The sequence below is a fragment of the Phascolarctos cinereus genome, unplaced genomic scaffold, assembly GCF_003287225.1.
Source record: "Phascolarctos cinereus isolate Bilbo 61053 unplaced genomic scaffold, phaCin_HiC Scaffold_726;HRSCAF=1367, whole genome shotgun sequence".
In the NCBI taxonomy this organism is placed as follows: Eukaryota; Metazoa; Chordata; class Mammalia; order Diprotodontia; family Phascolarctidae; genus Phascolarctos; species Phascolarctos cinereus.
Genome location: NW_027556098.1, coordinates 243,596,934 through 243,612,315, shown reverse-complemented (window position 1 = coordinate 243,612,315; position 15,382 = coordinate 243,596,934). Strand labels below are relative to the sequence as shown.

General features: G+C 35.0%; 1 protein-coding gene across 2 annotated transcripts in view; it reads right to left on the bottom strand.

Moving 5' to 3' along the window:
- The window catches only part of MMADHC (metabolism of cobalamin associated D), a 47,410-nt gene that overhangs the window by 13,310 nt on the left and 18,718 nt on the right, over positions 1 to 15,382 (bottom strand). The window contains exons 7-8 of one of the 2 annotated variants that reach the window (XM_020970341.2): positions 10,192 to 10,278; positions 5,527 to 7,953 (exon numbers count right to left, since the gene is read on the bottom strand). In XM_020970341.2, the coding sequence (XP_020826000.1) occupies positions 7,759 to 7,953; positions 10,192 to 10,278 (282 nt within the window). In that variant the 3' untranslated portion in view covers positions 5,527 to 7,758. Of the gene's footprint in view, positions 1 to 5,526; positions 7,954 to 10,191; positions 10,279 to 15,382 lie in introns of those variants that run through there. The other variant, XM_078147049.1, reaches the window with a different exon arrangement.

Below are 15,382 nucleotides of genomic sequence, written 5' to 3'. Positions count from 1 at the left end.
GGATGCCTTCAATAGAAATGGGAAAGTCTGGAAGACGGAAAATAACATGGGTTCAATTTTGGACAAGTTGAACTTAAGAGATCTCTGGGACATTGGGTTTGAAATACTTTACTGGCCATTGATGACCTGGGAGTGAAGCTTAGGGGACAGACTAGGGATGGAGAATATAGCTGTGTCTATGTATGTATGTATACATATATCTATATCTATCTATAGATATATACTCATACACACAAATATGTATGTTGTTGTTCAGTGGTTTCAGTTGTGGCTGCCTCTTTGTGACCCCATTTGGGGTTTTCTTGGCAAAGATACTGGAGTGGTTTGCTACCTCCTTCTTCAGCTCATTTCATAGATGAGGAAATTGAGGCAAACAGGTTTAAGTGATTTGCCCAGGGTCATACAGTTAGTAAATGTCTAAAGTTGAATTTGAACTCAGTGTTCCTGATTCCAGGCCCAATGCTCTACACACGTGGGTATGTAAAATACATGCACACACATAATGTATGTATACAGAAATGGTGTATACACACACACACACACACACATACATGTACATATAGGTATACATATATATATGTACAGTGTGTGTGTATAATCTGAATAGAGATGAAAATTAAACCCTGATGCAGTTAGCAAGGGAGAAGAGAGCCTAGGACAGAAACTTAGGTATCACATATAGTTAAGGGGCATGATATGGATGGCTGTGCAGCAAAGGAGGCTGAAGAGGAGCATTTGCACAGGTAGAAGGAAAGTCAGAAGCAACAGTGTTATTCAAACCCAAAGACTACTGTTTCTTGGAGGAAAAAGTAGTAAACAGGGTCAAATGCAACAGCCAGGTCTGATGTTTCATCATGAGTTTTCTGAAATCACGTCTAGTCATGGCATTGATTAGAGCTCTTGAGTCTTTCAAAGTTGTCTTTACAATGTTGTTTTGGTATAAATTGCTCACTTCACTCTGCGTAAGTTCGTGTAAGTCTTTCCAGCTTTCTCTGAAACTGTCCCTTTCATTTCTTACAGCATGAAGTGCTCTATCATGTTAGTATACAATAATTCGTTCAGCCAGCCCTGAAGTGACAGGTACCCCCTGAAGTTTTCCGTTCCGTAAGCCACCATAAAAGGAATTGCTGTAATATTTTTGTACATATAGGTCCTTTTCCTCTTTCTTTGGTCTTTTTGGGTTATAGACCTAATAGTGGTATTGCTGGGTCAAAAGGTATATGTGCACAGTTTAATAACTTGTGGGACATAGTTTAGAAAAATTTCCCAAAGAGTTTTTCTAAGAAAGGGAAGAAAGGCATAGTAAGAAAGCTTGAGGAATGATAAGATCTAGTGAAGGTTTTTCAAGGATTAGGGAGACTTGGACATGTTTGAAGCCAGTAGTAAAATCATGATAGGGAAACGTTGAAAATTTGAGAAAAAAGGAATGATTGAGAACGTATTCTGCTGGAGAAGACAGGAGGGGGTAGAATCAAGTGCACTTTTACAGGGGATAGCATTAGCAAACACAAGGTCCACCTCTTCAACAGAGACTGGGGGGAAAGGGTAAGAGATGATGTCAAAAGGTTTTGAGACAAAAGAAGGGAATAGTGGCTTCAATTTTCTCATTAAAGTAACAGGCAAGGTCCTCAACTGAGTGGAGGAGGGCAGATGGTAGCCACTTTCAGAGGGAAGAGAAAGTCTGAAATCATTTCTGTGGGGAATGAGATAGGGAATCCATTAGGGAGGAATACAAAGGTTGCTTTACTGAAAGGAGGACCTGACTGAGGTTAGATGACATTAATTTGTAATATAACCCATCAGCACTGTTGTGAGACTTCTGCCAGCTGCATTGAGTGTCTCATACAATTAGAGGGGGAAAATGGTGTGACTAATCCAGGGCTGATCTCTTTTCTGCTCTAATACACAATACTTCAAAGATCAGAAATTCATGAGAGCTGGAAGGAACATTACATTACCTTTAGGATTTAAACTCAGCTCTTCTGTACTTCCAGCCCAGCACTCTATCCTGTGTCACCTAGCTGCCTCAAACGAAATTTATTGAGTCTGCAGTAGTCATCAGAAGCAATGTTAATGGGGGTACTCTTTCTACTGACTTAGCTCACTTAGCTCTATAATGTCGTCGATGGACTGCAGGAGTTTTTATGGCTAAAAATGTCATCTCGCTGAAACCAACTTGGTGACAAACTTTTGTGAATTTAGTTTTGTTGGTCCCTGTGCAACAGACAGTTTGTCATTGTGACCACACTGGAAGGTTTTCCAGCTTAGTGGAATTCACCAGAGCTGCTGATCTCAAGGCATAACCTTCAAGAATCCAAGGTAATCACTGAATACCATGCTGAGGCATCAGAATAAGATTTTGGTGCAAGTCTCTAATAACAGTATCCAGTGTTTACATGGTACTTTAAAGTACGCAAAGCACTTTATATATATGATCGCATTTTTGTCATCACAACAGCTCTATGAGGTAGGAGCTAACTTATTTTTATAGCTTGATAAAGGCAGTATAGGTTAATGACAGGGAGCAAGGGATTTGTCAGAGAGCTTGGGTTCAAATCAGCTCTGCTGCATAATGACCTGTATTATCTTCGGGAATTCAAAAGCTCTCTAGGTCTGTTTAATCACTTGTAAAATAAAAGGGTTAGACTAGATGATTTCTAAAGTCCCTTTTCTAGTTGTAAAGTATTATGACCCGAAGTCTCATGCTTAAGAAATTTTTAGGTAGTAAGATGGCAACACCCACTGGCAAAATATGATACTGTAGACTGGCTCCTTTCAGGCATTATAAATGTTTAGACAGAAGGAAAAGATCTAAATGACTGAAGTAATATTTATTCACAGGTAGGTAAAGCCAACATAATATAAATATGATAATCTCACCTAACTAATCTATTTATATGAGGACATCCCAATTAAATTACTAAAAAATTATCTGAGTTACAAAAAAAATAATAAAAAAGTTCATTTAGAAGAACAAAAGGTCAGGAACTACAAAGAAATCAGGGGGGGAAAATGTAAAGGAAGCAGATCCAGTGATATCAGACCTTAAACCATATTATAAGGTGAGAGCATCGTTGAAGTCTTACTGAATAATCTTGCCTATTTTAAAGTTTTCTTGTATAAATAAAACCAGCACAGCCAAGAATAGAAGGAATGCAGAAAAATGAGGGAAAACACTTTCATAGACAATCTTTCAGACAGAATGGGATTGGACTGAAATAATGTTGTGATGTAGAAAATGATGAGCTGGTTGATTTAGAAAAACATGGAAAGACTTGGACTTATAAAAGAAGATAGTACCCACCTTAAGAGAAACAGTTAAGTAGAAATAGGTATGGTATGGTCTCACATATATGTATATGAATGCACATGTGTTTATATATGTACATGCATAGACACATCTCCATATTTAACTTGTAGCCTTCTTTGGGGGGAAGAGAAAAATAAAGTAAAAAGTGCACAGCAGGGAGCAAAAGAAAATCTGTAGAGAAGCAAAGCAAAGCCGGACAGCTTTGAAAACAATGTGTAGTATTTACTATACAGGTTTTTTTGAAATGGAAATTTATTGCTTTGTATTGAATCCTGTCATGTTCATGTGTACATGGCAATGTTTTTTTTTCTTATTTTGTACATAAATTTAATATAAACTTAAAAACAAAAAAAAAATTAAAAAAAGGAGTCTTAAAAAAAGTGATAGAGTTGTTAGGTAGGTGGTACAGGTGGTCCATGTGTAACTGCTCGATATGAAGTTAGAAAAGTGCAGGAAAGTATTGATATTTCCAAATTAGGTTTTCCTAGTTGATTTTGATATTATGCAAATCATAATTACATAGTCCAAATCTCTCATTTATAGCTGAAGCCCAGAGAGTTAAAGTGACTTATGAAATTACAAGACAAGTCTGTGGCAGAGCTAGGGACTTGAACTGCATTTCATGTCTACTGCTCCTTCTACTACACTATAACAGTTCTGTTGAAGAATCAGAGTACTCGGGCTAGAGACCTCAGAAAGCATCCAGTCCAATACCCTCATCTTACAGATGAGAAATCATCACTTATTGGAGGTAACAGATAGCTAAATGTTTTATCTTTGTGCCAACATTTGCTTGGCTCTTGGCATCCAAGGATGTAAATGGGATTCAACTGACAAAATTCTTTGAACTTATTTGAGCAAAGTGCTAAGGAAAATTTCTCCTTGTGTTTAACTGAATTTGATTCTATGGGGAACAGAAATCAAACTAAAATTCTGTTCATCTAAGATAAATTGCCTCTTCCAGGAAATTAAATAGAACCCAGTAATTCCAAAAGAGTTAATTGCTATGCAGTGGGTACTACTGGCATCTCATTAACATGATTTACTCTAGAATAAACACAAACCCCGTTTATGTTGTGCTATAACTTAACCTCACACTTTCGTGACTTAGTCATAGCATTAAATTTTTGAGACTAAAATGTTAGAAAGCAGAGTTTGCTCTACTCCAAATGTCAAAATTGAATTAAATGGAGGCAACAATGATATATTTTGCTATTGTTAAGAAACTGAGACAGAGAGTGGAGAATCTATGCTTAAAATATTTACTGCTCATGTGATGGTCAAAGATTTACTAAGCAGCTATTTAAAAATAAACAGGAGAAATCAAATATTGATATAATAAAATATCTAATGTAAAAAAAACAAAAACAAAAACCCGTTACTACAGAAGATATGATGATAACAGAGTACTGTTTCTTCTGAGTGTATTGTCTAGTAAACTCAAAATCTAGGCTTTTTTCCCCACCCTGGAATTAAGAGGTATTACTTTTATTAGTTTTGCAGGGTGATAAATTGCCCTAAAATGATCCCCAAGTCTTTAGTTTTGGCATTCTGTAGAGTGTAGTTCAGTATTTGTGAATTAGGCTGAACAATCCAGCAATCAATTAATTAAAGATCTCCAATGGGTAAATAGGTTAAACTGAAAACTAACATTCATTTGACCCAGTTAGGCTGATCTATCTATATTGGGTCTTTTTGCATTAATCATATTTTTGGGTAGATTTCAACTAGGTACTAACCAGTAAATTGATGTGCCATACTTTCACCAAAACTATATGCCATTCACTTTAATTTCCATAGCAAAATAAATGTACATCTTGTTTGATCTACTTGCTCTGTATACCTAGAGATGTGAAACACTCAGATTTCATGGTATAATCACTGACTCCACAAAGAAGAGCTATTAATACTCAACTTAAGTTACAACTACTTATGGTATCTTTATGGAAAAATCTTTTATTTTTCTACACATTTAAAAATAAATTTGTGGACAACTTAAAGTTATACACAAATCCTTTGGCTTCCGTTCTTTTAATAGAAAGAATCTCTTGAAGTAAGAATATTTCTTAACAAGCTATAATGTGTATACAATTGAATGTTCAGACTCTAGACTTCCAATTTTTTGAAAAATAGACATTGTTGCTTCCATCCTTTTTATGTTATAAAGAGGATGGAAGCAACTTCAAAGGTGTAGTGAGAGACATAAAAAGCTCTACTTGTAAAAACACAGAAATAAGATCTTTATTTCTATCTATGAGTCCACCAAATGATTAAGTACCCCATTTAATAGTCAAGGCACTGTATATTATATGATGACAGAAGCAGAAATGAAACATTTAAAATATGAATTTGGACTTTCTGGCTGTTGACATGGCAAGGTATGATTAGAAGATTTGCATGATACAGAAAACTTACAAGCCAAAGATACAGCTTAAAAAAAGTATTAAAATGGTGACTGTACAACTTAAGCTGCCAAAGTTGGTACACATAAAAAAAAAAGTATAAAAATATTTTAAAGATAATTGAAGCTGAACTTGTCAATGTCACTGTATCAATCTAATTTTCCTAATTTAAACCAAGCTCTATTTTGGAACAGTAGTTGATTTGGATAGTCACTAATTTTGCAAGTACATTTCTTACCCTTCCTCGTAGAGTCATAGTCAAGGGAATGTATGAAAAATAAGACCTGAGTTGTTTTACAGGCATTTATTAGCATAGTAACTGTCACCCATTTCCTTGTGTAAGGGTTGGGTTCACAGAACTCACTAGTTTGTCTTCACGCTATCTAAATATCACAACTTTATAAAAACACTGTTCCTTTTAGCATACAACTCTGTATAAGAAGTCTTTGCTTTCTGCCATACTGCTGGTAACTGCATCAAAAACAAAACATAGATAAAACAAACATTTTTCCAATGCTTTGTTTATCTAACAAAAGACAGCAGTAAACCTCTTTTTCCTGAATGGGGTGCTTCTTTTTCGGAAAGAAGTGAAGATAGATGACAAGAGAAATATATGAAATGATAAATCAACTCCAGCTGATGAATACAAGCGGGTCAAAGTAGCAAAGAATGAAAAAGTAGTATTCTGGGGGGGGGGTACTAATGCATTAAAAAATAAGCAAACTATGAAGTAGTAGGAACTACTTAAAAATACATGGAATATAGAGGACAATTTACTGAAGAAAAGGACCATACAGTGAAGTACTCTCATAGCATGGACCCTTGGGAGTTCATTAAGAGTTTTATTAGGGATGATTTCTATACTTGAATCATTAACATCTAGAATTAAAGAATGTTAAAAGCTGGAACAGATCTTAGGGATTATCTTCTCCAACCCCTTATCTGGCAGCCCATTTAAAAAATACTGACTGTAGTGTTCAGTACAGAAAAAAAAGGGAATCACTGCTTTTCTTTACAATAAAATGATAACTTAAATACTTTCTTTGTAAGTATAAACATTACCTGGTACCAAGCTAAGTGTTAATCAAAGAAGGTAATACTAAGATTTTGTCATTTCTGTGGGTCAATTCTTAAATAGGTACTTGATACTCCCATTTAACAACTACAGGAGGAACCCAAGATACGAGGGCAATGAACACCTTCTGGCATAAGTTACATATTCTTATTATTTTCACAGGGGTTACTGGCAAAAAGCCAATGATACAAGATTAGTCTTTTCAAGTTGGTATTATCAAAAAATAAGTTCTGTCATTGGCTGAGGTATTTATTCTGTAACATGCAGCAGTTTCAATTTATCCTTGGATCACAAAAATAGATTTGGCAAATGAAACAAATTAAAAATTGTCTATAATAGGTTACATAATGATGTTGATGTATGCACCTCGACACAAAGTAAATATCTACAGAGTGAAAATGAAAAAAATATCAAAACTTTAAAAGTTTTAGAGGAAGACCAACTTTAAAAATGTAGTAAAAAGTACTGCTTTTCCAGTAAACATGGAGAAAGATTCTTAACCTGAATCTATATATCACAACTATAATTTACCAAAATTGTGCAACCTGATAAGATTTACATGGATCTGAATTTAAAAGCTTTCAGAAACAAATCTGAAAGGCATCACAATGGGAAAAGAAACATCATCTTTATCTTCTTAACCTGTGATTTATTTTTGGAAGGATGTAAGTAAAATTGAAATTTTCAAATATAAAGGAGAAATAGTTAAAACTCCATAAACATGTAATATGGGATCAAGCCCTGGATCCATATGAATTACTGCTTTTTATACAATGTAGGTGGTTAACATGTATTTCACAAAAATGAGCAAACATTTGACAATTTTTGAAAATCTCGTAAATCACAAACTCTTAAGTTTACAGATGCTGAAATAAATATTTTTTAAACCTAGAAATGAGTACTTTAAAAAACTGAAGACTTTTTACAGTGTTTATAGACAAAATGGCAAGTACAAATAATGCAGCTGCCACCTAGTTTCCACTTAATTTCTTCATAATGCGACTGTCAGCTGTGGCATTCGTGAAGATACTTCCAACAACCACATGGGTACCCCAAATACTATGGCGAATCACTTTGCAGCAGCCAAGATCATCAACAGAAAACCCTAACTGTCGATAACGCTCATCTGTTTCAAAAAGAGTATTGTTTGTATACGGTCCAAAAAACTAAGGATAAAAAAAAAAATCAGTAAGGAAGATATATATTACTTGGAACCAGTGAACAGGAAAAAACTGTCTTTAAACCAAATGGATCTTAATTCTATGGCATAAATAAGTTTACCTCAAAAACATAAACAAAGAGACCATTAAGGTACCTACTTCAGAATAGTGCCTCTTACAAGTACTTTTTTTTGTTTTCGTTTTTTTTTGGGGGGGGGTAGGCAATGGGGTTAAGTGACTTGCCCAGGGTCACACAGCTACTAAGTGTTATGTGTCTGAGGCCGGATTTGAACTCAGGTTCTCCTGAATCCAGGGCCGGTGCTCTATCCACTGCGCCACCTAGCTGCCCCACAAGTACTCTTTTTTAGAGAAATGAACAATGAATTACAAAAAAGAAAGATTGCCCCTCTAAATTAAAATACTGCTCTCTACCCTTTCTTTTTCTTGTTTGAAAACAAAATCCAGGGGGGCAGATAGGTGATGTAGTGGATAGAACACCGGCCCTGGATCCAGGAGGAACTGAGTTCAAATTTGGCCTTAGAGACATAACACGTACTAGCTATATGTCCCTGGGCAAGTCACTTAACCTCACTGCCTAGCCAAAAACACAAAACCAAAAAAAATTACCAAAGAGTAAAAATTATTATTAAAAAAAAAAAAAGAAAACAAAACAAAATCCAGCATATATCAAATACAAGTCCATCATTATATTTTCCTCTAAGGAACACCTTAAGCACTGCCTGATTTTAATTTTGTCTAACTGGCAAAAGAAAATGCTAGATACATTACAAATTAAATGTATATCAGTTGTATTGAGATAAAAATATATAGTGATTTTTCCTACAATTTTTTTTTATTTCTACAAAATATATAGTGATTTTTTCCCCCCTTTCCAAGGGGACAGGAATTAGATATGCGATTTAGGGGAAGCTAGGTGGCGCAGTAGATAGAACTTCAGTCATGGAGTCAGGAGGACCTGAGTTCAAATCCAACCTCAGACACTTGACACTTATCAGCTGTGTGACCGTGGGCAAGTCACTTAATACTTATTGCTTCACAAAAACAAACAAAAAAAAGCATGTGATTTTAATTTTAGAGGTAAGTCTCAGGTGAGAAAACTCCTGCTCCCAAAACAGGCTGGCACCTTTTCTGAAATTTATAGTCTTAGAGATTTGTCTAGAACACTGAGAGATTCAGTTTCAGAGCTGATGTGTCAGAGGCAAGATCTGAATTCAAGTCTTCCTGGCTTAAAGGCTACTTTCATATTGATTACATCATGTTACTTCTCACAAATTCTTTACATGTATAATATTTTATTTGGCTAGGATCCTTGAAATGTAATATAAATTTATTAACTCATAAACTTGTTCTTAAAATACACAAGTAGAAATTTAAGATTTTAGAAACTAAAACTCATAAAGTAACTTAACTGAACATAAATTTTCACAAAGGGTCAAGTTTTTAAAATGTTGGCATCCAAAATATTAATAAGGATGATCTTCAATACATACTTTCAGTAATTTTTTTCCTTAAAAGAATCTGGAGTGTTTGTTTAGTTAAGGAAGCCAATTTAACTTAGTATAGATTTCTAATGTTCCATTAAATACACAACAGTCAGTATGCATTCAATATATAGTTTGGTACAATGCACTGTGCTAAGTGCTGGGGATACAAAGAAGAGCAAGAAACAGTCCACGCTTCCAAGCAGCATACATCTAGCAGGGGTGGGGAACCTGCAGCCTTGAGGTCATACGTGACTCTCTAAGGTCCTGAAGTGTGGCCCTTCCACTGAGTCCAAACTTCACAGAACAAATCTCCTTAATAAAAGTCAAAAGTCAAAAGGCTGCACCTGAGGACCTAAAAGGCCACATATGGCCTTGAGGCCGCCAAGTTCCCTACTCCCTACCCCCGAATGGGGGACATAACATATAACCATCTAGGTACATACAAGAGATATACAGAAGGCACTAGCAGTGGGGAAGACCAGGAAAGGTCTCCCTGGATCTGTGATCATTACTTATGAAAAATAAGCTGATTTTACTGCAAAACAGAAATTCTGTTGACTTCTCAAAGTGCAGATGAGAAGGTGGAATGAGAGGCTGTCCAAGTATGATTTTTAAACAGTATTTCTTTAAGTTTAAATGAACTTTCTAAAACACCTGTTCTCTTTAGCACACTAGAGAGCCCACCCATCTCAATACTCTCTCCTCTCAAATATTCTAGCTTTCGAAAATATTTACTCACTGCCAATCCAGATGATGGGTCAATAAAGTCAGCCCAATACCCTTCAGTACGTAGAGCATAACAAATTTCTTTAGCACCGTTTATAAACTGTAATCAAATAACAAATTATATAAATGATAAAATGGTTAGGAAATCATTCTAGTGTCAGTCTTTACTATGGTAAAATAAAATCCTGAATAGAACATTTCTGGCTTTGAGAAGACCATTAACAATACTAAAACCTAAAATTAATGATGAATATTAAGCTACTATTCTAATAACACTGTACTACTTTTGCCAAATGGAAAAAAAGTGACGGTTTGAACATTTTACAACTGCTTTGATCATTAAAGTTGACTATAGACTCATACTTGTTAACCTTCATTTAAAAAGTCTAATAAATTCAGTAGCATTCTCATTTATTTCCTTTCCTATTTTATGAACTATTATTCAAAATAAGTCCTGTGTAGGTAATTGCCCAGATTCCCTCAACCTACCCCCAAATGACCTGTAGTTACTCTTATTTTTGGAGGGGTGTGAATGTCAGGTGAAAGACTAAAATACTAGAAGAGAAAACACCGGGCCAATTGCTCTCCCTTGAATGAATATCCTAAAATTCATTTCCATAAGTAATCATTAAGAACTGTGTTTAAAAATTGTGATATCAACTAAATGACAGTCTAAGCTCTTGAAGGGCTTAAAATCTCTTCTGGATCAAACCGGATATGAAAACAGGATATCTATCTACACATACACACGTGCACAAAAAGATAAGATAGTGCTGGAACATTCTTCATAATTCTGAGATTCTAACAGTTCTAAATCAGTCTATATTTGCTGACTGATTTTTAGAACTTCAGAGCTCTACCCTACTTTTCTCTTGAGGCACTCTAGATACTGTAGAAATACTTTGTGAAATGCATGTGCATTTCTAAAATTTTATATGATCATACAGAAATATAATTCTAATAAGATAACTACCAAGGATAAATCAAGTTAAGTACAGAGCTAAAAAGGGATTGATGTCTATGCATATCATCTGTGGAAAGAAAATAAGATTTTTTAAACAGAAGAAATTATAGGAGACAAGGTAAAGGTAGATGGCTTTCATTACATAAAAACAAAAATATAACTAAGATGAAAGTAACATGTTGAACACTTGACTAAAGTGTCTCTTTCACACACACACACACACACACACACACACACACACACACACACACTCTCACTCACTCACTCTACCCCTATCCAAACAATAAATGAAAGAACATCCCTTCCCTAATGGATAAAAGGTCAAAGGATACAAATGATTCACAACAGATAATAATCATTTGAAAGTATTTACTCCGCTTAACAATCAAAACAAAACAATATTAAAACTACTATGTACTAGTTAGCATCTACCAAACTGGTAAAAATAGCAAAAAATGACAAAAGTAATTGATGGTGGGATAATGGAAAAACCAGATACACCCACTGTATTGTATTGTAAGGGCTTTTTTCCAAAAAGATTTTTACCAATCTGGCAGTTTATTTAAAGTTATAATAATGATAATCACATGCCCTTTGACTCAGTGATATCCATTAATGGAATTAAATCTTGAGATCATTATCCAAAAGAAAAGAGTTTTTTCTAAGATATTTTTAGCAATATTATTTGTAACTACAAAAAAAAAGATCTCTACACTTGACAATCGAGGAAGATTGAATAATTTGCTGTGTATCAAATATCAAATATATTGGAACATGATAATGTATTTAAGAACAGTAGGCATAAATTTAATCAACTCAGCAAGTATTCTAGTAGCAGCAAGGCACTGTGCTAGCTGCCAGCAATACAAAAACCAAAACCAAACAAACAGACTATCTTCTATCTAGGGGATAAAACAATGAATAGTAAAGCTTGGATCTAACTTTGGGAATGAGAGCATTAATAATTAGGGGAGGAGAAATCAGGAAAGGTTGGTGGAATCAGAATTAAGATGTGAAGAAAGATAAGGATGAGAAGTAGGAGGGCAAGCACTCCAAGTATGGAGATAGCCTGTGCAAAGGCACGGAGGTAGGAAATGCTGAGGGGAAAAAAAAGCACATCGATCAGTTTGGCTGGAATACAGAGCAGATAATAACAACAACAATAAAAACATTTATATAGTTCTTACCATATACCAGACACCGTGCTAAGTGCTTCATAATTATTCTCTCATCATGTGATGTAGATGCTATTATTATTCCCATTTTACAGATGAGGAAACTGGGGCAAATAGAGATTAAGTGACTTGCCCAGGGTCACATAGCTGGGAAGTGTCTGAGGTCAGGTGTTTGAAGTCAGGTCTTCTCAACTCCAGGTGGGGCACTCTTAACTACTGTGCCACCTAGCTGTTAAGAGAAGTAAAGTGAAATAATCTGGAAAGGTAGGCTAGAGCTAGATTTAAATGCCCAAAAGTAGTACTTTATAACAGAAAAAGCTGAAAGTTCTTGAGAAGGAGAGTGAGGTCAGACTTACACTTTAGGAAGATTTTCAACTGTAAAGCAGGACTAGAAACAGGAAGACCAATTAAGAGTTAGATGCAAGTCACTGAAAAGCTTAAAAGCCTAAATTAGGAGTAGGTGGTGGTTATGTGAGAGATGTTGTGGAGGTAAAAACAGTTAAGACTTAGCAACTGATTTGAGTAGCTCAGTATGCAGACTGTATACAATGTATATGTAAAGGCAAATGTACTTTCTCTGAAGTTAGGACCTAGGTTCATATCTTACCTTTGATGCTAACTACATGTGTGACTATGGGCAAATCACAACCTCCTGTGGCCTCAGTTTCCTCATATTTAATATAAAGGGTAATACCTCTCTAAGAGAAAGATGGTCTTTTGAGATCTTTTCCAGCTTTAGCTATATAATCCATATGAGGAGATAAAAAGGAAAGTCTATACAAAAATATACACATATACAGAAGTGAACAAAGACAATGAGAGGGTGAAGGGAGATGTAGGGGTAGGAAGACACTAATAAAATATAATTTTCCAAAAGTTTTATAGTACATTTCATTTTGATACTGTTTAAAGTTAATTTTGCAAAAACTTAAAATACACTATCCCGCAAAAGTGCACTCATCCCAAGTCCTTTTTTCAAAAACTGCAAACTCTGATGTTCCTGCATTACAAACATATTTTCCTCAGCATTTCTTAATTTCTATTGGGGAAAAAAGTGAAATCATGCTAAAATGCTACTGTATGCACATGGTGGTTCCTACGGCAGTTAAAAACATTGTACAGTTACCATTTTGATAAGCCTTAACCTGGATGTACTGAATACTATTATCACTTCTACTTCCCATTACCAAGACTGTTGGTGGAAAGCCCAAACAGAAATGGGGATTACTAAATCATACACACAAGGATTGCTACGGGCTTCATATTCACATTTTAAAATGTAGTATCATCCATGTTTCACTGTATTTTGTTTTTTATTGTTAAATATTTACCAATGACATTTTTATCTGGTTTGGGCTGCTATGGGGAGTACTGTGAGTCATGTATGACAACTCTGATCTAGAATGCATACCTAACATTAATATTAGCCATCTCTTAGCAAAATCCAAATGTATAATGAGCTGTTTTAGAAGCAGTAAATTGCTCATCACTAGAAGTTTTTTAAAGTGGAAGTGGAATGAGCACTTGTAGATTCTGTAGAGGTGATTTTCAGTCAGTATTCTTTGGACTAGGCGACCTCTAAAGTTACTTTCAGCTAAAATTCTAGATTATTATCCACACATGAAAAAAGAAAATATCTTTGACAATAAGCACTATGATTGATTTATAATTTTTGTAAGAGAAAAGACCTGAGAAATACTCTAGCTATCACTATTTCTCCTCTATCAGATAGTAAAAATTATCAAATAGAACATTACAGATAAGAATGCAATCCTAAGTCAGTAAAGTCTGACTCTGTGATGCAATAATTATCTAAAAGCAAAGTAAAACTTAGTCTTACCTATTATGAATGATTTTGCCTGAAAATAAGGTTCATCATTTTTAACAACAAAAAAATCTCTCTCAATTTTCTTGAAGACATTTCTACTTGAGAAATTCATAGCTGAATCTGTCATGAACTTGACATCTATAACACTTTCACTTCCAAGGTTATATTTAATATTCTAACATCCTTACAATGGCCCTTTAACAAAAAACTCTATATGACAGAAAGATTACAACAGATAATTAGACTAGATTACAATGATAAAAACCACAAAAGTGCAAAATGATTCAAATACAGAGCATACATACACATACTTACACACCCCCTTTAGGCAATTTTGATGACTGAAGCTACTTTGCTATTTTCTGTTGTAATGTTTATACTATTTGGTAATGACAATCATAAAAGCATTTTGTCATCTCTGAACACTCCAAAATATTAGTACTCAGAATTCTGAACAAAGCTACAGAGAATAACTAAATGAAGACTTATTTTGATTTCTTTGTGGTGACAGTAACAACAAAAGAACCGTAGCAGAGGATGATGGTGCACACAGAGCTTTTAAAGGTAAAACCAAAACCACAAAATCTCAAACAAGATACCACCTAGGGGTACAACTCGTAACCAAGCAGCAGACACTGACATCTGCTGGAACAGATCAGATTTAATTTAACTATCCATCATCTATGAGAAGAAACCCTCTAGTGGACAGTATCTTAGGTGCACTTTCTATATATAATACTTGAATCTCTGGGTGTTGTTTATTCTGTAAAGAGGGAATTGAGCAATGAATAATCTGACAGTTTCAGTTGCTGTGAAGTACAGCATGTTAGAACAGTTGCATGTCTTCACCATTAGATTCCACAAAACAGTTGGGAATGGATGAATGAAAAAGCATTTATAAGCACTTACTATTGGCTAGGCACAAGGAATGATACAAATACAAATGGCCTTAAAGTGCTCACATTCAACAGGAGAAGACAATACAATATAGAAGAATGGTGGCCGGGGGTTGGGGTGGTGGTGGTGGGTGTTTTATGGTCAGGGATGTGACAATGATAGTTGAGTGGAAATTCAATGAAACTGACAGACTTACCTTTCCAGGAATTGGTACTGTGGTGTAGATTACTGTTTTCACAGTCACACATGGAATGAAGGGAAAGAGGAAGTATTTGCAACTTAAAATAAACTGGCATCAAGATGGATGGGAGCAGCAAAAAGTGCTGGGTCTGAGTTAGGC